Source organism: Zalophus californianus, chromosome 4, assembly GCF_009762305.2.
Source record: "Zalophus californianus isolate mZalCal1 chromosome 4, mZalCal1.pri.v2, whole genome shotgun sequence".
In the NCBI taxonomy this organism is placed as follows: Eukaryota; Metazoa; Chordata; class Mammalia; order Carnivora; family Otariidae; genus Zalophus; species Zalophus californianus.
The window spans coordinates 53,428,724-53,450,240 of NC_045598.1; the positions used below are offsets into that span (position 1 = coordinate 53,428,724).

Consider the following 21,517-nt stretch of genomic DNA (forward strand, 5'->3'; position numbering starts at 1 on the left):
GGGATGTGTAAAGTGAGATCAAATGTAGACTTTGCATTACCATCCAGTGAAGTTGCCCAGAGATGCCAGGGCTTGATGTCAAATGTGGTAGGAGGGGGAGGAAGAATAGCCAACACTAACAGCGCACTTATTACTGCAAAGTGCTGTATATTTTTGAGGACAGAAAGATGAATAAAACTTGGCCCCTCCTCTTAGAGTGAGTTTACAGTTTGTCTCTAGGGGAGACAAACACATTGATATATATTACTTTGTACACTGTGATAAATATTATAAACAGATTTAAAACCCCAGGCAGGGGTGCCTGGGTGGCTCAGTCATTAAGCGTCTGCCTTCAGCTCAGGTCATGATCCCAGAGTCCTGGGATCGAGCCCCACATTGGGCTCCCTGCTCAGCGAGGAGCCTGCTTCTCCCTCTCCCACCCCCCCCTTCTTGTGTTACCTCTCTTACTGTCTCTCTCTCTGTCAAATAAATAAATACAATCTTAAAAAAAATAAAACCCCAGGCAAAGGAAATAGGAAGACGTTGATTATATGAGTGTATGTGTGATAAAAATAGCTACCATTTGTGGAGTATCTTCCAAGGGCCAGGGAGTCAGCGAAATAATTTGTCACATTAGCTCATTTATTCCTCACAATTAGGGAAGTTAGATCAGAGAAACTAAATAATTGTCCCATGGTTAATAATAGTGATGATGTTCACCACTGAGTACTTATTATATGCCCAGCACTGTGCTGAATCCAATATGTACCTCAGCTCATTTAAGCCTCCCTACTAGTCTAAGCAATAAGTATTAGCTCCCTTTTACAGATCAGCAAACCAAGGCTCACAGAGATGAAGAGACTTGCAGAGGTGGTGAATGGTGCTGTTGCAATTTAATCCCAGGGGTGTTAGACTCCAAAACCCATTTCTTCCAGTTCTACTGCTTCCAATCAGCTGCTGGACTGTAGAAGCCTGAGCTGTGCATGGCGAAGGTTCATGGAGGGTTCCTTCCAATCTCGGCTGGGTTTCTTTATTGAGTTTACCTATGTCACAACTCTTCGTTTCATAATATAAGCTCCTAAACTCCTAAAGCACTAAGTCCTACGACCGCATGAGTGGCTAATGCTGCTCCAAGAAATTATAAGGTGATGTTGGTAAACACATTTCCAAAAAGCAGGCAAAAGAACTGGGTGATAGGGAAGATGGGATATAGTTCGTCTAGTTTGTGAGGGCTAGGAACTATTTCCTGTGGGAACTCACAGAATCAATGCTTGATGGATACAAAGGGACCTTTGGGAGTCCTAAATCCAATGTCCTCATTTTAGAAAAAGAAGAGGTTAAGGGCCAAAGTTCCCAGAGCAGGCAGAGGAACCATAAGGCCACACATCTCCCATGTCTCAGTGCTCAATGCAGCAGAGCTGCAGGTTTTCAGAGTGTGGAAACCACACTTTTCAAGGGCTGATTTCCAGATTGGCAGCCTCAGCATTACCTGGGAACTTGTTAGAAATGCCCACCTCGGGGTGCCTGGGTGGCTCAGTCGTTAAGTGTCTGCCTTCGGCTCAGGTCATGATCCTGGGGTCCTGGGATCACCCTCTCACACTCTCCCTGCTTGTGTTCCCTCTCTCGCTATCTCTCTTTGTGGGGAAAAAAAAAATCTTAAAAAAAAAAAATGCCCACCTCAGACCCACAGATTCAGAAACTGTTGGGGAGAGGCTCAGCAAATCTTTTTTAACAAGCCCTCTGAGTTATTCTGATGCATGCTCAGGTCTGAGGAGGACTGCAAAGTATCCACTATATATTATACAGCATATGGAGGGAAAGGGAGGGGAGATTTAAGTCACCCCCACATTCCCGGAAGCTCTCCTCTTTGTTCCCAGTTGAAGGGCTGAAGGGGCTCAGTGTAACAACCTCCTGATGTCTACAGCAAACTCCGAGATATTTTAGACAAGGGAAGGAGCCTATTGAACAAATGCTGAGCTGAGGTTGGTGGCCTGGATGTGCTCTCAGGCAGATGGAGACTAGGCGTTGTCTGGCTGTCTGTCTTTGGAGGAGGTACTGGAGGAGAGGGGCTGGGGGTGTCAGGGGCAGAGAGAAAGAAATACTCTGCCAGGCTCTTACTTACTCGCCGCCCCCCGCCCTCCAACAGTGCAGCCAAGACTCTAGAGGAGGCTCTTCTCCTGAAGGGACGATTTTTATCTGTGGGGAAATAACAGAAATTGATTTGCATGTTAGCAACTTCTCTGGCGACTGCACTGAGGATGGACCGGCGGAAGCTAGAGACTTAAGGGCTGGCAGTTATCACACTAGCGCGAGTGGGAAATGAAGGCTGTGGGGGGGGGCGGTGGCTGGGTGGGTAGGGACAGATTTAAGAGAATATGGAGGGGGATACGCAGGGGAGGGGAGGGAGGAGATAGCACCTTTTGGACTTGGTAGGTTGTAACTGGTGTGCCAACATCCTGGGCCCTGAAGTCCTGAAATCAGTTCGCTCTAAGAACCTGAGCACAGGTGGGAGATCATCCCCTTCTTCCCTCTTCCCTAAGGAGCCTGGGCTTTGGAGTCAGGCAGCTGAGGGTTCAAACCTCCATCCATCACTTTGGTTCACAGCTATATGCCAAGCGCCTAAAACAGTGTCTGGAACATGGTATAAGCTCAATAAACATCTGCTGAATGAATGGCGATACGCCAAGCCTCCTTTCCTTATCTGTGAATACTCTATCTGGAACAGTTGCGTAAGGAAATCGCCTAGCCCTGAACTTGACGCACAGTAGGCGATCAACAAGTTGTATTTTTCCTTCCCCTCAACAGTAGACGGGGTCCCCAGGCGACGGCAAAGAGAAGGGTGTGTCCCTGCGCCCCCACAGCTCCCGCTGGGTGGTGGGGAGCACGTGGGCCGGGAGGGTGGGGTGGGAGCTGAGCGGTGGGAAGCGGAGGGGGCGCCGGCCGGCGACTCGCGCGGAGCCGGTCTCCCAGGCTTACGTAAGGCGCGAGTCCCGCGCGGCCGGCTGGGGCTCGGAGTGGGGGCGGGCGGAGGCGGTGCCGCCCAGCGGGATCCGGGTTGGAAGCCTCGCGGAGCGCCGCGTCCCAACCGAGGTGTGTGTTTACTTGACTGCTTGGGGTGGAGAAGCGACCGGACTCGGGCTCCCTGCGCCGGGGAGCGCATTGGTTCACCCTCGGCGGAGGTGGGCGCTGGGCGGTCCGCGCGGGCGGCGGGCGGCGGGCGGCGGTGACTCCAGGGGATTGACAGCCGCTGGGGAGGGGCCGCGGCGCAGACTCAGCGCTGCCCACGTGCGAGGGCGGGGGCAGGAGCTCAGCCCCCAGGCAGCCGGGTGCGTGGGGCGACTGGGTGCGCGCGTGGAGTCGCCGCCCCTCCCGGCTTCCCCCTCGGTGGAGCCTGGCCCCTTCCTCGAACGCCGTGGGGAGCGAAAGAGGAAGGGACCGAGGTGGGCCTGGCCGGGCGGCCCTCAGAGCCCCCGAGGTCGACCAGGGGATTCGGGACTCGTACTGAATCGCGGCGTGGGGGCGACGAGGGCGGGGATGGGTAGCGTGGCGCCTTTCTCCGCCTTCGAGCCGGCCCCGGCGCGGGGCTGAAGGGAGGGGTTGTCTCAAAAGTCACTCCTTCCCCCTGCAGGGGCGCCCGGCGAGTCCCCGCGCGAGCGGAGAGTGTCAGAGGCAGAAGCAGCAGCAACAAAGTTCCCGGGGCTTCTCCGAGCCTGCTGTCCGGGTTGCCTGTTTGGCCGCCCCTTCCCTGCCTGGCGAAGGCAATGGCTTCCAAACTCCTGCGCGCGGTCATCCTTGGGCCGCCCGGCTCGGGCAAGGGCACCGTGTGCCAGAGGATCGCTCAGAGCTTTGGCCTCCAGCATCTCTCCAGCGGCCACTTCTTGCGGGAGAACATCAAAGCCAACACCGGTGAGGGGTGCGGGGTGCGGGGGTGAGCCGTAGCGGGATCGGGTTGGGTCGGGTCTCCTCGGCCCCCGGGCGCCCTTCCCCCGCCCGCGTGCGGTTGTGCAGGCTCCTACGTGCCTGGGAGCATGCAAACGGTGGCCCGCGGCCGTGCGGCTTAACCGCGCCCCTGGAGGAGGCCGAGGCTCGCAGGGAGGAGGGTGGGAGGTGCATGGGGCTTCTCTCCCCGCCCGGGCTCCTCCTGTCTTGGGGAAGAGCCGGTAACCATCCAGCTAAGGGTAACCACCCAGACAGCCTAGAAAAACCCCGAGCTTCCCTCTCGCCCTGGTTCTTTAAGGCAAAGCCCTCTCTGCCCACACCTCCCCCGCACCCCCGGGGAACTGGGGCGCCCCCTGCTCTCGCCCCCCACCTGTGGGAGTCGGGTCCCGCTGAGCGCTGGGGAACCTGTGGCTCCCCAGGGCTCGCAGCCGCGCGCTATTCCTGCCCCTCCGCGCCGCCCCGGGCCTTCGGGCAGAGCCCGGGTGGCTTTGAAAGGCCTGTCTGTCCGCGGCCGCCTTCTAAGGTAAACTCACCACGAACTCCCCCTCCTTCCCAGGCCCTCTTTCCCAAGCCGGGGCCTGGCCGTTAGGAGACTACGTAGTAGGAGACTCGATCTGATAAATTACATTTTAAATCTAGCTTCCCTGGAAATGGCTTCTTGAGAAAGCCTCCCTTGGCTGGCGTCGTGGATTTGGGGATGCAGATCGCCCGCCTGATCTCTTAGTCTTTCAGTAGGGCCCTTCACCCCTCTCCTTCCGCTCCGCGTCCACCCCAGTTCCCGATGAATTGGCATTGAAAGGCGCGAGGTGGCAGTTTGCGCTGCTGGTACATCACCCTTCTGGGATGCGTATATATGCTCATAATTAGCAACTCCTTCATGAAAACTTGTCATTATTGCAAACGGGGTGCTTTACCTTCGCTGCTGCCCTCAGCGGTGTCCAGGGTGGTTATTTGCCCATAGGTGGGCTAATTATCCGGAGATCTTCATTACAGAAGCACAGATCAGTTTGAATAGGTGGGCGGAGTACCGTGTTGAAAAACAGCGTAAAAGCTAGGAATTAAGAAACATCTCCAAGACAGAGTTTATTCATCTCTTCAGCTATTGGAAAAGCAAGCTTTTATTTTGATTCTCAAAAAGACTCGGCCTCCTTCCCCCCCACCCCCCATCTCTCATAAGGAAAAGTTCTGTGTATCCGGTTGCACCTTGAATTTTCTCTCACCTCAGTTCAGTCTTTTCATTTTAATACCACATTTAGCTGCATTTTAGTCTTTCTGTTTTGGAATGCAGTTTGGGGGAATAGCTGTGTGAGAGGGACTGTAATTGGCTCTGGTTTCTCTTAGGTAGGGAGCCAGGAGGCTTGGTGAGGGGAGGAAAGGGTGCGGTGGCTTTGAGCCCATTTCTTAGCATTCTCTATTCCTAACTCGGGGGCTGGTTTCATTCTGGCATGAGGGACTGCACCCTGTCCATCCCAGACTGGATTAGTGCCCTTTCCATTTTTAAAGAGAATGTGATGGGAAGTAGCTTACTTCTGAACTTTCATAGAGGTTTTGAAAACTTTCCAGTTGCTGTTTTCCCTTACTCTCACTTTTTAACTTTCCTTGGATTTTGGATTTTAGTTTCTGTTCTCTTTCGCGTGCCTTCATTTTCTCCCAGAGTTTCTCTCTGCTGTAAGACTGTGACTATGAAGTGTTTAGATTTTCTTTTTCTCTTGGGAACCAAGTAGTTTTTGCATAAACCAATTTAAAAACTGTTTATCAGCGAAAGAGAAGAAAAATGGAGGGCAGCGATTTGTTTTCAGAGTGGCTTGTTTCTGGTGGACTTGGAGGGTGTTCTCAGATTTTCTCACAGAAGGTTCTAAGAGCCTTACAGGCTCAGTGCCTGGTAAATAAGAAAACATTCCACAGTATTTATTTTTCTGTTACCTGCTGTTTGCTTTTAGCTAATTTTCTGGTAGAGAAACACAGCAGCCCCTCTGTATGTATCTGCTTTATTAAAGTTGAAGGTTTGAAGGAGATGATGAAGCATGACAAAACCCCAGGACATAAAATGTTGGTGGGAGTTTGAGTTGGAAAGTATCTCAGGCCATCTGCTCCAGCCTTGCTTCCGGCATACTCCTGTCCACATGGCTTTCCTGCAGTCACTGCCTGCTGAAAAGCTGCTCGTCCTGGGAAGGGCTCCTCACTGCTTCTAAGGAAGCCTTCCCTCATCTGCCCTGGCAGAATTCATTTCTTTACTCTGCACATAACTTGCTGATGCTGTCACATGCAGTGCAGCAAATGTCTGATTCATCTGGTAGATACTTACCGAGTACCTGTTATGTGTCAGACAGTGTTCAAGGTACTGGGGGCTGTAGCACTATTTAAGATAGTCATGTGCTCCTTGTGCCTTCTACCTTCACCATGTTCCAGTTCTCGATGAAGAGACTTCAGGGTAAGGGATATTAATGGTGAAATACCTTGTGCATAAAAAGAATTCAAGTCTGTTTTGGAGGCATGGGTCACGAATTCTGTCTGCTACTCAGAAGTCAGATAACCTCCAGTAATTGAGTCCATTCTGTTTAATTAGCTTCGATTTATGGTAAAAATTTGTGTTTACTATGGACCAGATTAGCCTCAAGATAGCTGTCACCCATTGGCACTGCCTCATCAGCCTGGAGCAGTGCAGGCTGAGACTTAATCAAAGACTTTATATGAAGACCCACACCCAGGCGTCTGGGTGGCTCAGTCCGTTAAGTGTCTACCTTTGGCGATCAAGCCCCACATTGGGCTCCCTGCTCAGCGGGGAGTCTGCTTCTCCCCTTCACTCTCCCTCTGTGCTTGCTTGCTCTCTCTCAAATAAATCTTTAAAAAAAAAAATGAAGACCAAATCAGAAACCGAATCTTTGGTTCTCTTTGGTTTTCTTTAGTACTTTGCATGAGTAAATAGAAGGGAGAGTTCTCATAGATTGCCGGGAGGGGGTCCTACACTCCGTCATAAGGACTATTAGCTTTTCTGTGTGTTTGCATACATGTGTATAAGCCTGTGCACGCACATACATGGCTGGCACTTAGTAGTGAGTCCTATTAAAACTCCTTATCTCTTCTGTGGAGTGATGGTGACTGAAACCTCCTTCTGAAAGGATGTGAGAATCCTGCTTTAAGGGTTGGACAAATAGTGGAATTAAAAAAAAATCGCATTATTCTGTACTGGATCTCAAGTGCAGGAAAATTGGCATCCTGGACTTGATTGGGAGAAACCATGTTCAAGAACAAACCTGTTTCTGCTCTTAATTAATATTAACTGCAGCTCTTTTTGGGGTTTGCAGATGGGACCAGCATTTCAAATTAGACTATGGCTTGAGCCTCTTTTCTCTGAAAAGATGACCTAGTTCAGAGGGCTCAGGCTTTTGTTTTTGTATTCTTTAAGTATAAATGTGTGTCTTATGTAAGAGTGAAAACTTCTGAGCCTTGGAGGATAGAAAGGTTGTATTTGAGAGACTTGACAGAGTTGAACAAGGTATCTAAAACAACTTTTAATAGTTAACCTTTGTGTAGATCATAGAGAGTCTTGGCTTATTATAGGATTTCTAGAATATTCTGTTTTTTTTGTTTTTTTCCTAGCTTGGTAAGACTCTGGGTATAGCCCAGGTCAAGGTGATGAGGGAGCGGAAGGCTGGCTGAAGACAAAGCATAACCTGACACCCTGCAACCTCCCCCACATACCCCCACTCCTGGGTGGGACATGTGTGACATTCTTCCAGGAATCTCCCAGCTGTCTTCATGTTAATACCTTGCTAGAGGGGAAAACAACCTTAACTTGACAATGGCATGGCCTCTGGTATCTTGTAGGTGTCTTGTAGGTGGGTCCTCTTTAGCATATGAAAGTTCTTTTGAAACCTCCCTTTTCCTTACTTCCCCCAACTCCTGAGAGTATATAATCCTCACTCCTCAAGATCCAGGTGTAGCAGCTCTTTCTGCGCACGGGCCCTGTCTCCCAGTGCTTTAATAAACCACCATTTTGCACCAAAGACGACTCCTTTCTTGGTCTTCAGCTCCAGACCTTACCCCCGCCTCCCAAACCTCACTTACATTCCAAAACCACATCAAAGGCTCTGTCTGACCAGTTTGGGGCATCTCTCGATTCCACAGGTCTACTCTACAACATTTTACTTTTTCTGGTTTCTTTGTCTGAGGGTTTTCATGGGTGTTGGAAGAGAACTATTTGACTTTTTTTTTTATTTGAGAGCATGAGCAGGGAAGAGGGGCAGAGGGAGAAACAGACTCCCGCTGGGCAGGGAGCCCGACTGGACTTGGGGGCTCCATCCTAGGACCCTGGGATTGGAACCTGAGCCGAAGGCAGCCGCTTAACCAGCTGAGCCACCCAGGCGCCCCAGGAACTATTTGTGACTTGAATAAGGTGTCCCCTAACAGTATGTCTGCTTTGGCCACATGCACAGCTGAATCTGAGCATTCTTCCAGTGTGGTCTTTTTTTTTTTTTTTAAGATTATTTGAGAGGAGAGAGTGCAGGAGCATAACGGGGGGTGGGGGAGAAGGAGAAGCACCAGGGCTTGATCCCAGAACTTAACCAACTAAGCCACCCGGGTGCCCCCAGTGTGGTCATTTTTTTTAAAAGGAGCTTTTTCTAGCCTAGATTGGAGTCTTGCCTTGTAGAAAATTTGGAAAATGTGAATTGGATTGGATTTTATCCAAAGGGCACTGGAAAGCTATTGAAGGTTTTAATTAGGATACTGACATGAATGGATTTACATTCTAAAAGTTGACCTTTGGGATGCTGTGTGAAGTGACTCCAGTTAAGCAAGAGTGGTACCAGTAAGACCAATATAGATGAGGAGAGTGGACCATGGCTTGGGTTGGGCAGTAGTGGCGAAGGTAGAGAAATGAAGGGCTTTAGGATGCGTATGAAGGCCAAGTCGACTGGACAGAATGTGTTGGTTGTGAGGGGTGATGGAGAGAATCAGTCCTAGGATTTTGGCCTGAGCCCCTTAGGTGAATGTGCCTTAAGGGTTGAACTCTGGAGCATGCCTAACCAGTCTGGTGTGAAACATTGGGTTACTTGTTGTTTAGTAATGATCTTATGACTGTCACTGTAGGTAAATCATGGGGCAAATAATACTTTACATGGCATAGGTTACTAGAAATAAAACGACTGGGCCAGAGTAGTTTTTAAACTGTAGAAGAAGAAGGGAATTTTAAACTTAGCTTACGAATATCCAAAGTCTTGGTATAAAAGTTGATAATAGATTCTAATTTGTTCATGTACTTTTTTGCTTACTAAATGTTTTATGTCTAAGTATAGACAGATATGCGTACATTGATACATATGTATTTAAATTCTTTTCCTTGTTTTTCTGATTATAAAAATATCATAGGTAAGTTATCAGATGTTTAGAAAACCAAGAAAAATAAATAAGACAAACACTTGTAATTCCACTAACTGGAAGGAAAAAATACTGTTAATACTTTTATATACAGTATATCCTCCCAGGCCGATTTTCAAGGATATACTAATGGGGCGCCTGGGTGGCTCAGTCGGTTAAGCGCCTGACTCTTGATTTGGTTCAGGTCATGATCTCAGGGTCATGAGATTGAGCCCCGTGTTGGCTCTGCACTGAGAGAGAGTGCAGCCTGCTTAAGATTTTCTCTCTTCCTTCCCCCCCCATCTCCTCTACTCTCTCTGTCTCAAAAAAAAAAAAGATAACTGTGTATTACTGTTTTGAAAATTGCTTGCTTTACTTTTACAACATATCATTTGATATTTTCCAGTGCCATTACAGTCTGTTCTTTAATGTGAGTTTAATGCCCTGGTGCCATTTCAGTATAATTTTTACCCATCTTTGATTTTTCAAGAAGGTAATACATGTAAATGGTAAAATTTTCTTTTTTTCTAAAGATTTATTTATTTGAGAGAGCGCACACACACAAGCTCGGGGAGGGGGAAGGAATATAGGGGGAGGGAGAGAATCCTCAAGCAGACGTCCCGTTGAACATTGAGTCCAACATGGGGCTGGATCCCAAGACCCTGAGATCATGACCTGAGCTGAGATCGAGAGTCAGACGCTTAACTGACTGAGTCATCCAGGCACCCCGAGGGTAAAATTCTCAAATTAATACACTAGGAATGGTGTGGAAAGTTTCTTCCCCTTCCTTGATCCTCTTTCCCCAGTTACTCTGTACAGGGATACCTACTAGTTACTTTTCCTGGATGTTCATCCAGAGAATTTGCATACATATATATAGTATATATAGGCATAGCAGTAGCCTCTTTTTTAAAAGGTACAAATTTATACTTTGTTTTTCACGTCTTTGTTTAAACTTAGCAGTATAGCTTAGATGTTAGTTTCTACTAGCAGGTGTCAGTGTACCTCACTCTTTTGGAAAATTGCCACATACTCTTATTGTACAGCTGTACCATAGTTTTTCTAAACAGCTATTCTCTAGTCATTTTGGTCTCACATTTAAAACTCATTGAGAACTCCATAGAGCCTTTGATATGGGTTATACTTATAGATACTAACTATATTAGAAGTTAAAACTGAGAAATTTAAAAAATATTTATGAATTCATTGAAAATTACAATAATAAGCCCATTACTTATTAGCATATTTGTATGAAAAATAACTTTTCTAAAACAAAATCTGAGAAGAGTAATGTTTTCACATATTCAGAAATCTCTTCAGTGTCTTGCTTTGTAAAAGAAAGCTGGATTTTTTTTTTTAAGCTTTATTTTGAGAGACAGAGAGAGAGTGTGAGCGAGGGGGAGGGAGAAAATCTCAAGCAGACTCCCCGTTGAGCGTGAGCCCCCACATGGCGCTCGATCTCAAAACCCTGAGATCACGACCCGAGCTGAAACCAAGAGTCGGTTGCTCAATTGACTGAGCCGCCCAGGTGTTCTGAAAGCTGGATTCTTATATCTGCTTCTTAATTCAGTTCATATGCTATGTTGTTTCAGTTAAAGTATTGAAAGAATATTTGGCTTCACACAGATGTGTAGTTAGAGAAAGAGGGAACTCACCCCTGAAAGGGTGTGGACCCTTGGGGTCCTTGGACCACACTTAGAGAACTGCTGATTTAACTAGTCTTCTGTTGATAGTATTTAGGTTATTTACAGTTTTTTTTTTAAAGATTTTATTTATTTATTTGATGGAGAGAGAGAGCACAAGCAGGGGGAACAGTAGAGGGAGAAGGGAGAAGCAGGCTCCTCGCTGATTCAGGAGCCCGATGTGGGGCTCGATTCCAGGACCCTGGGATCATGACCTGAGCTGAATGCAGACGCTTAACAATCTGAGCCACCCAGGTGCCCCTATTTACGGTCTTTTGGTATACAAAGCATGCTTCCCTGCACATCCTAGTAAATAGGTCTTTTCAACAGATGTGTTAAGTGCTAAGCAGTGTTGGCTTGTGGAATACAAAGAAGTGAGACTAGGTCTATTTCCTGAAGGAGCTTCTGAGTTGATAGGTAGAGGCAGGCAAACCAGGAGAAAGTAATGGAGTCTGAAAGATGTGCATGTGTAGGTCCTGTAGCACATGGGGAAGTGTGGCCAACCCAGCACTGAAGAGGTGGTGGGATTAGGGAAGCCTTCCTAGAGATGACTGCTGAGCTGAGCTTTGACAGATGAGTCCGACTACCCGGTGAAGAGATGGGATGGTCATTGCCACCACATAACTGAACGCCTTCTAGAGCTTGTTTGTGGTCCACAAGAGATCATTGCTTTTGTGGCTTGATCACATCTTTTATGGTATCATTTTAGTCTTTATTCACCTCTTATTATCCTGTCGAAGGAAAGGGTTTTTATACCTGCTCCATATTACCTTTTCCAGCTTTCATTACTTGGGCTTACCTTTAAGATACACACGCATGTAGCCACATCATAGTTTATGAAACTTTTAAACTTCTGGCTCAAACTTCATAGAACTCAAGTGATGGCACCTGATCATGAAACTAGTAAATTGGGTACCAGACTATTAACTACAAATCCATCTGTTATAACGGACATACTGAATTGCCTAGTTCCCTTAAAATCTACCAAGTAAATTGTTAAATGGTATTGTATTAGGCTAGTGTGCTCTTTAACACTCTCTGTGATCCATGTTGTAAGAAGATTTAAGGACTTGGAAATTGTTTTTCTTAGTATTCTTTTACAATGGGTCAGATAGCTTGACCATGTACTGTCTTTCAGCAAACTAGGTTGTTTTTTAAAGCATGAGCAGGTAGTAGAGGCTTTGAATTACTCCGTGCCTCTCCCCACCCCACCCTCCTCACTTTAGTGTTTAGTTCTCAAGTTGGCCTTTAAGACATGGTACAAAAGGTCTCATTTGTACAGTTTCATGATCATGAAGAGCAATTAGGTGGCTGATGTTATATTTTAACAGTCTCATGTCCAAGTTCCAAGAGTTCTTGTCCTAGTTAGACGACAGGCCTGGCAGCAAGCATCCCTTATTTAGCCGGAGAGGCTGATAGTATTGAAATAATGCAGAGTCACTCCTGCTCATCAAATTCCCAAGAGGCTAGAAATTAATTATTTTCTGTTCTTCAGCACTTATTGACCAGCAGCCTGTGACTTTGGCACTTTGTAATTTTGATTACAATGACTTGGTCATCGTAACTAACATTTGCAGTGGGTCAAGCATGTGCTCTCTTTGTATGGATTTGCCCACTATATTGTCCTCTAGTTTACACAGAGATGCACAGAGCACTTGTTACTCCATCATTTTACAAATGAAGAAATGGCCTCAGAGAGGTTGCTTTACTTGCCTTAGGTCAAATAGCTAGTTAAATAGAAAAGCTAGTATTCAAACTTGGGACTCCATAGGTAGGGTTGAAGTTCCCATTAGGTCATGCAGGTGCTCCAGTACCTAGTGAAATAGTCCCTTCCTGCCTTATAAACAGCACACTGGGGCAGCGGATTGCAGCTATAGCTGTCCACAAGTACACCGAGATTCAGAAGGTTCTTTAAGGGGAGGCTAGAGGTATGTGGTTTGTTGTTGTTCTGTTCCTCAAACATTTTTATTTAAAACCTAAATAAGGAAACACTGACTTCCTCCCTCCCCCCAAAAGAACTCCAAAAGGTCTAAAATAGAAACTTGACGCAATTGTGAGGAGGTAGAAATTGCCTTTCATTGTAATTGTCAAGACTTCTGGAATCATACCTGAACCTGCTATTTCATTAGTCACTTGGCAGATGTTTCTATGCCTGCATTAAGTATGAGGAGGCTTGCAGAAGTACCCTTGAGGCACTTACCGACTTGGGTTCAAGTTCTAGGTTTCACATGATGTTCCCATGAGTCATGGTGGGATGTGTGTGTGGGTGAAGAGTTGAGGTCATGGACAAGGTGGGGAGGGTATTGTTCAGGTGTGCCTTTCTCCTGGAATGCCTTTCACACTTCCCTTAATCTCTCAGTTTTCAATCTCATTGCTTCCATGAAGATCTTCCACAGCTGTTACAGCTATACATCGTTTTCTTCCCTGAAATTTCTCTTATACCCATCTGTACCTCTAATACAGCATTCATTATCACCTCCCTGTCAGGTGATCTATTTTGTAACATCAGTTGTAGTCTCTCAGCACCTGAATAGTAAACTCCTTTATGTCAGTTCAGCTCAACAGATGTTTTGATAGCCTATTAAGGCAGGAGGGAAGATGTACTATAAACAAGGGAAAGATAATCAAGGTAACCTTATATACGTTGTGCCTTATATCCTGTATAAGTACTACCGAAAAGTTAGGGTAGTGCAGTGATGGAGAGTGACTGTGTTGGAAGACCACTTTAGCCTGTGAGGTCGGAGAAGGCCTCTCTGAGGAGATGATATTTAAGCTGAGCCCTGAGAATGGGTAGGAGCCAGGTATGTGAAGGTTTGGGGGCAGACGGAATGGCACATGGAGAGACCTCATGCAGGGGTGAGACTTTTTCATGGAGGACAGGAGGTAGGTGTTTCTGGAGCATTGTGAGTGAGGAGGAGATGGTAGAAGGGAGATTGCAAGGGTTGCATAGGCCTTGAGGCATGATCAGGAGTTTGGGCTTCTGGGGCAACTGGATGAGAAGTGACTGGGGTTTTGTTGTTACTGTTACTAGTTTTTATGTATAACAGCTCTACTGAGACATAACTTGTATACAGGAACATCTCTCCTTATAAAGCATATAAACCAGTGGTTTTTCATATACTTACAGAATCCTGCAGTCATCACATCACCACTGTCTAATTGGAGAACATTTTCATTACCCCAGAAAGAAACCCTGCACCCATTAGTAGTTGCTCTCCCTTCTACCCACCCCCCCCCAGCCCCTGGTAATCACTAATTTACTTTCTCTTTGTATGGATTTGCCTACTCTGGATATTCCATGTAAATGGGCTCATCCAAGATGTGACTTTGTATCTGGCTTCTTTCACTAAGCACGTTTTCAAGATTAAACTGTTCAGCTGTGTTGTTATGTATCAGTACTTCATTCCTTTTTATCACCAGATAATATCCTATTATATGGATATACCACATTTTGTTTTTTCATTCATTAGTTGATGGACACTTGGGTTGTTAACTGCTATGAACATTAGTATACAAGTTTTTTTTTTTTTTCAGATTTTATTTATTTGAGAGAGCGAGCGAGCACATGAGAGGGGGGAGGGTCAGAGGGAGAAGCAGACTCCCCGCCGAGCAGGGAGCCCGATGTGGGACTCGATCCTGGGACTCCAGGATCATGACCTGAGCTGAAGGCAGTCGTCCAACCAACTGAGCCACCCAGGTGCCCCAAGTATACAACTTTTTAATGTTTTTGTGTGCATATGTTTTCCTCTTTCTCAGGTATAGATACATACCTAGGAGTGGAGTTTCTGAATCACAAGGTAACGCCATGTCTCACATCTCGAGGAACTGCCAGCTGTCGTCCAAAGCAGCTCAACCGTTTTATATTCCAACAATGAATGAGGGTTCCCGTGTCTTTACATTATGTCTTTTCAATTTTCACCACCCTATTGGGCGTGAAGTGGTATCTCATTGTGATTTTGATTTACATTTCCCTAAGGACTAACGATAGTGAACATGTTCTCATGTGCTCTTGACCATTTGTGTATCTTCTTTGGAGAATGTCTATTCAGATCTTTTGCCCATTTGCAGGTGGGCTCATTTGTTCCTTCATTGTTGAGTTCTTTATGTATTCTAGATACAGGTTCCTTAATTAGATAATGATTTTCAGACATTTTCTTCCACTATCTGGGTTGTCTTTTTACCTTTCTTGATGTTATCCTTAGAAGCACACAAGTTTTGGAGCGCCTGGGTGGCTCAGTCATTAAGCGTCCACCTACGGCTCAGGTCATGATCCCAGAGTCCTGGGATCGAGCCCTGCATCAGGCTCTCTGCACAGTGGGGAGCCTGCTTCTTCCACTCCCTCTGCTTGTGTTTCTTCTCTTGCTGTGTCTTTCTCTGTCAAATAAATAAATAAAATCTTCAAAAAAATAAAAAGCACACAAGTTTTTAAATTTGATGAAGTCCAGTTTATCTGTTTTTTTTTTTCCCCCTTTGTTGCTTGGGGTTTTTGGTGTCATTGCCTCATCCAGGGTAAAGCCCTTGTTCTTAAATATGGGACTGACACTCTGATTCACATTTAAATAGATCATTCAGGCTATTCAGAAACTGGATTGGAGGGGTGCCTGGGTGGCTCAATCGTAAAGCGTCTGCCTTCGGCTCAGGTCATGATCCCAGGATCCTGGGATCGAGCCCCGCATTGGGCTCCCTGCTCCGCAGGAAGCCTGCTTCTCCCTCTCCCACTCCCCCTGCTTGTGTTCCCTCTCTCACTGTGTCTCTCTCTGTCAAATAAATAAAATCTTAAAAAAAAAAGAAAAAAAGAAACTGGATTGGAAGGTTCTGGAGTGAAAGTAGGAAAAACAGACTTAACTTCAGTAAGTACTTGTTAAATCAGTGTATTCCAATAGCATCCTGTTAATAGGAATAAAAAGTGGTCTCTACCTTTAAGGAATTGATAAGGTAAAACATACACCCAGTTGTTTTATAAGGCAGATTATACTGAGTGCTATTAAAAAAAGAATGAATTTTTTTTTAAATAGGAACACTGAAGTTACTTGTTATGAAGTTACTGAATTCTTTTTGTATCTCCAATGTTTCACATACAGTTAATGCTTAATAGTTGTTTGATATACTTCTGGATAAACAAATCAGTGAAAGCTGAGGGAGAGATGGCATTAGAACCGAGCCTTGAAGGATGGGGAAGGTACTGGCGGGTAGAAAAGTGGGTGCAGGGTGTTGTTGGAGGGATCATCTCTAGGAGGAGGTGATTAAAATTAAGGGTGTTTTGATTGAAACCTAGAGGTGGAAGAATTATATAGGCGGGGGAATTAGAATTGTCCTTTGGGGCTTACATATAATTCCAGATTGAGTTTATAAATAGGAAGGTGGTGGGGAGTTGGTGCCTTCCTCAAAATCCTTTAGTGGCATGATTATTGTTTTTCATATCGAAGGGTGGTGTGGATGGTAGTGGAGCATACCTAAGATGGTGTCACAACAGTTTAGATCAGGTATAGGGTAAAAGTAATGGAAACGGGGGGATTTGGGAGAAGCTGAGGTAGTGACAGTAGCACCTAATAGGATTGATTGTAAGTGCGAATGGTAGGAAGGACAGAGCCAAAGGCAACCCTTCGAAGGGTTAACGAAGGAGGGCAGTCCAGGGTTGGGGATGATGACAAGTTTAACATATCTGCAGGAAGTTCCAGGTGGAAGTTCTCTAGTGGGTTTTGGTGTAGTAAGTGACCGGCACCAGCAGTTGGCTGTGAGGCGGAGGAAATAAAGTTGGGCTTTGGAGTCAGTCATACCTGGGGCTCCACCTCTTACTGGCTTGGTCGACTTTGGGGGAAGTTAATTAACTTGATTTCCTCCTTTGTAAGAACCCCCACTTCACAGGGCTATTGGGAGGATCAGACGGGGTCATCTGTGTAAAATGTCTGGCAAGTAGGAAGGTTTTCTGGTTTGTTTCCTTCTTCCCTGGAGTCATAATACTTTGATTTCATTGAAAATCTTCCTCAGTAAATGTGGTGTTTTGAATGGAATCACTAGTATAATCCAGTGGGGTTTAGGCAATATATAGGGTGTGTGTGTGTGTGTGTGTGTGTGTGTGTGTGTGTGTGTGTGTGTGTGTACACATGTATGTGTGCGTATGTGTACCCACTCAACCACGCAGCAGAAACTACAAGAAGTTACAGTGAGTTTTTAAAAGACTCAGTTTTTATTTTATTTATTTTATTTAAAAGGTTTTATTTACTTGAGAGAGTGGGAGAGAGAGAGCACAAGTGGGGTGAGGGGCAGAGGGAGAAGCAGACTCCCCACTGAGCAGGGAGCCTGATGTGGGGCTCCATCCTGGGACTCTGGGATCATGACCCGAGCCAAAGGCAGATGCCCAGCTGACTGAGCCACCCAGGTGCCCCCAAAACTCACTGTTTTTAAACTATTAATTGTGTCCTCCTCCTGTTTTTAACTTGTCTTGTTCCCATTCTTGCCCAAACAAAAATACTTACATTAAAGTTACGTGTGTACTTTTGGAAGACTCCCAAAATTGATTTTTAGAAATTCTGTCATCATTGGGCACACCTGGGTGGCTCAGTCTTTTAATGTTCTGGGCTGCTGATGCATTTGATTTAACTTTTGGTTTGCTTTGTTTTCCTAAATTCTAACTCACCTGCTTCTGTATTTTTTCTTCTGCAGGATTTCTGTAGATCTTGGTAAGAATAGCCGATGTAGTTTGTGGGAGGATGATAAAATATTGATTGCATATATGAATACAGCTTCCTAATTTTCTTAAATGGTAACTATAAATACTTTCTCAGGACACAATTTAGTTTTTCCATGAGGGAGATTGATTTTTAACTTGAGTTATTTCAGTGGCTTAGTTTTAAAAAAAAATCAAGAATCTAGCTTGGAATACAATGAAAGTGCAACACCTGCTTCCCATTGAGCTCAGAGTTTTGTTTTAGTTTTCTAGGGTTTTTAGGAACTAAACACTATGCATAACAATGAATGTGTTAAGTTTAATTATTTGTTCCATTTCTTAATGTCTTAGAATTGGAAGGGATTTGAATCCTTCTGTCCAACTGGCCATTCGGTGCTGGGTCCCTTCTACAGCAGCTGACAGCCAACTTACCTCCTCTGGAGGCAAGCCTTTTCATTGCTGGACAGGTCTAATTGTTGGAAGATTTTTTTCTTTATACTGAGATGAAAGCCAGTCCTTGAAACTGCCATCCATAAACTGTCGTCCACTTGTCCAACTTCAGTCTTTTGGTGTCACACATATTAAATCCACTAACTCTGCTGATAATTGAAAATAGTTGCTAGGCGCCACTTCCCTAACTGAAGTTGTCTTTTTCACCACCCTCAAAAGAATAGCCCTGGTTCCTTCAACCGTTCTTTCCATGATAACTTTTCTAGTTTCTTTTCAGCCTGGTTTCATTGTGACCCTTTTAAACCATGATGGCCTCCGTCACTATAACTGGCCAAACACGGTAGGACCATTGTTAACTGTCATGGCTTTCCTTCTAAATTCTACTCTCTTATTAACTGAACACATTATTCGGGAGTATTTCTGGACATCGTCCTGCGATGCACACTGTAGCTCAATTAGCCTTGTAAAGCCTGCAGTATGTGAGGCTATCTCTGAACCTAAGCATAGACGCCAGCTACTCTAGGCTACTCAAATCTGTAGTCATGTCCTTTGAGTGAGGGGTCTGATCTTCCGTCTCCCCCTTGGTTCATTCTGAGGATTAGGAGGGCTTAAGGTATTAGGGACAAATTAGAAAAATTCTGGGTGTGTGGTGGAATGACCACTTAGCCTAAATATTGTAGGACATCGATCAATGTGATGAACAAATCATGACTAATTTTGCCCAGGTTGTCATTAATTAGAGTTTATTTGAATAGTTTTCACATATTATTTCTTTCCTAAAATCCTAGGACTATATGATTTTATGCCAAATGCCTTTGTTGATGCAAAACCCTGAGAGGTGGTGTTTGTCTTTAAGAGGGTGGGCTCTGAGCTACATAGCTGGCTGGGTTTGGAATCTGACTTGGCGACCCTTGCTCCGCGATCTTGGACAAAGTAGCTAACTTTTTGTGTTTGCTCATTTATAAATGAGAGTAATGGTGGGGCTACCTCACAGGATTTCCTCGTGAGTATTAAGTTAATATGTGTTGGCAGGACTGAAGCTATGGTGAGGTGAGTGAAGCACTGTCCTCGAGTAAAAAATTTAAGGGGATGCCCCCCAAAATTCAGTACGTAAGAGAAGTAGTAGTTTAATGCAATAAAAGAAACAAAATACAAAATTTTTAAATAAAGACCAGACCTGACAGATTGAGGCAGGATTGAAATGGGTGAGAGTGAGTTGTATAAATGAGTTGGATTGATTTTCATGGTGGATTTTTTTTTGCACTACTTTTGATACTTTAAAATATGGCACTAAAATATTAGTTATCTTGATTACCAGAGTTTGGTTTTTTGTTGCCCTCTTCAGTTGTTTTCCCCAAGGTGAGTGCCTCACCCATCTGATCCTAGTTGCAGGCCTGTGTGTGATATTTGTTGTTAATAGTTGATTGCAGTGATGTTAGTTTGTAGAGGAAATGCATTTAAGAGCCTTATGGAAGGATTTTTTTTCCCCCCAGTTTAGATAATTCTGTTAGGTTGTCTCAGAATGCCAGTTCAAATCTCCCGGTCAAGGTCAGTTTAGGTTTTGAATGTCATGTTACAAACACTGCTGGAGCTCAAACTCTGGAGAATAAAAAATGCGTGCACTTAGCTTATGTCTAGAGGAATCTAGCCAAGCCAAACAGCATTGAAACATTGCATTTCCTTAATGGCCAGGATTGTGAAAGACAGCCACAGATGGCTGGCTGCGCCATAGCTGGAACTGCTGTTAGGCGGCGCGAGATGTTCTAAGTGGCAGAAGCCAGGAACCCATTGCAGGGTGGGAAGTGGTGTTTCTAGAAGTTAAATTAAGATGATAGAATCTTTCTGAAATCCTGGTTCTGCTCTAATTTGCCTTTGGTTATATAGACCTGATTATAAACATGTTTTGGAAATCTGTTTCATAGTTATTGACCATTAAAGGCAAAAAGAAGTTGCAGGATCAATTTGTAAAGCTTTGTTCTTGACAGTTGAAGTGTTACACAAGGCAAGGCAGCTGTATGTTAGGACATGATCCCTATTAAAGTGCCTGCCTACTTGCTTGGTTTTTTACTTCATATCTTCCTTCCTTTCTTTTGTCTTTTCTTTTTTTTTTAAGATTTTATTTATTTATTTGACAGAGAGTGAGAGCAGGAACACAAGCAGGGGGAGTGGGAGAGGGAGAAGCAGGCTTCCCGCAGAGCAGGGAGCCCAATGGGGGGCTCGATCCCAGGACGCCAGGATCATGACCTGAGCTGAAGGCAGACGCTTAACGACTGAGCCACCCAGGCGCCCCTGTCTTTTTTCTTTTTGATACAGATTCATCCCATGTTGCTTTTTACACAGAGTAGAAGTAGTTGCTCTTAAAAGGTCGCATAAACTGGATCTGGCCGATATTTTGCATAAAATATGTGGAATTAAATAATAGTTTTTATTATTACGATAATAATAGTTTTGATTACTATCACTATAGCAGTTACCCCTGGCTTTGGCTAAGTTTAAATTTACCTGAAGATTTTATCATTTTGATTTGAGTTTGCAAAGCAGTGGAATCCAGTGATATACTTGAGTCGGGGATGGAGTTTCAAACTTTATTTCCAGCCAGACATTGCTGCCTTGCTGTGGTGGAGCCGTTCTGCCGCGGGAGTCTGGTCATTTTCAGAGACGCCAGGTATCTTCTGGCTTTGCATTAAAAAAAAAAAAAAAAAAAAAAGACTTAGAAAATTCTTGTCTCAAAAGAATGTATGTCACCTTTGTGCCAATTCTTAGAGAACAGCTGTGGTAGCTGCTTTGTTGTCCTTTTCATTTGGCAGGTGGAGAAAGTGGGAAAGTTTTAAATTGAGTTCTAAAATTAGTATGTCTGGTGGGGCGTTCACTTTCATGTATATGCTGCGTGGAAGAAGATGTAGAGACTTGACAGTAGACTTAGGGGTTGAATCCGAGCGGCCACTACATTGGTGGCCATTTGATTTATGAGGCAAACATCCTCAGATGTCTAGGAACTTATACTTGGAATAGAGGCAGCTGTGGGAGTCAGTCATCCTATGCTGACAGTGATCCCTTGGTTTAATGGGCAGGGTTTAATGTTTCCTGTTGGGTAATTTACTGATGCAGGCTGGCAGGGTCTGAGGGTCCTTTGACTTTGCGCAGGATGGAAATCAAGCACGAGCCAAGAGGAAGTGAGAGCGGAGTTTATTGAAGATACAGAGAGAGGGCAGATACAGACAGAGCATCTGGGAGACTCAGAAAGGAGAGAGAGTCTTGTCTTTGCGTGTGGCCTGGGGGTTTTATTGAGGACGGAGGTCTGGTGTATGTGCCCTCTCAGGCATCCAGGGGATGTGCCGTGGATCCAGGGGTCTTGGTGTCAAGGGGTCTGGAGGCCGTGGTCTTAGGAAACCTTCATAATAGCCCCTTAGATGTTATCTATTGTGCTGGATGTTTCCAAAGA

General features: G+C 45.1%; 1 protein-coding gene across 8 annotated transcripts in view; it reads left to right on the top strand.

The window, feature by feature from the left end:
* Positions 1-21,517, top strand: part of AK4 (adenylate kinase 4) — a 118,172-nt gene that overhangs the window by 46,642 nt on the left and 50,013 nt on the right. For 2 of the 8 annotated variants that reach the window (XM_027611008.2, XM_027611057.2), the window contains exons 1-2: positions 3,289-3,419; positions 3,608-3,885. The exons of 2 other annotated variants lie outside the window; for them this stretch is intronic. In XM_027611008.2, coding sequence (XP_027466809.1) covers positions 3,741-3,885 — 145 coding nt within the window. In that variant the 5' untranslated portion in view covers positions 3,289-3,419; positions 3,608-3,740. Of the gene's footprint in view, positions 1-2,701; positions 3,070-3,102; positions 3,159-3,226; positions 3,420-3,607; positions 3,886-4,037; positions 4,442-21,517 lie in introns of those variants that run through there. 4 more of the 8 variants (XM_027611016.2, XM_027611024.2, XM_027611033.2 and 1 more) reach the window with 4 other exon arrangements.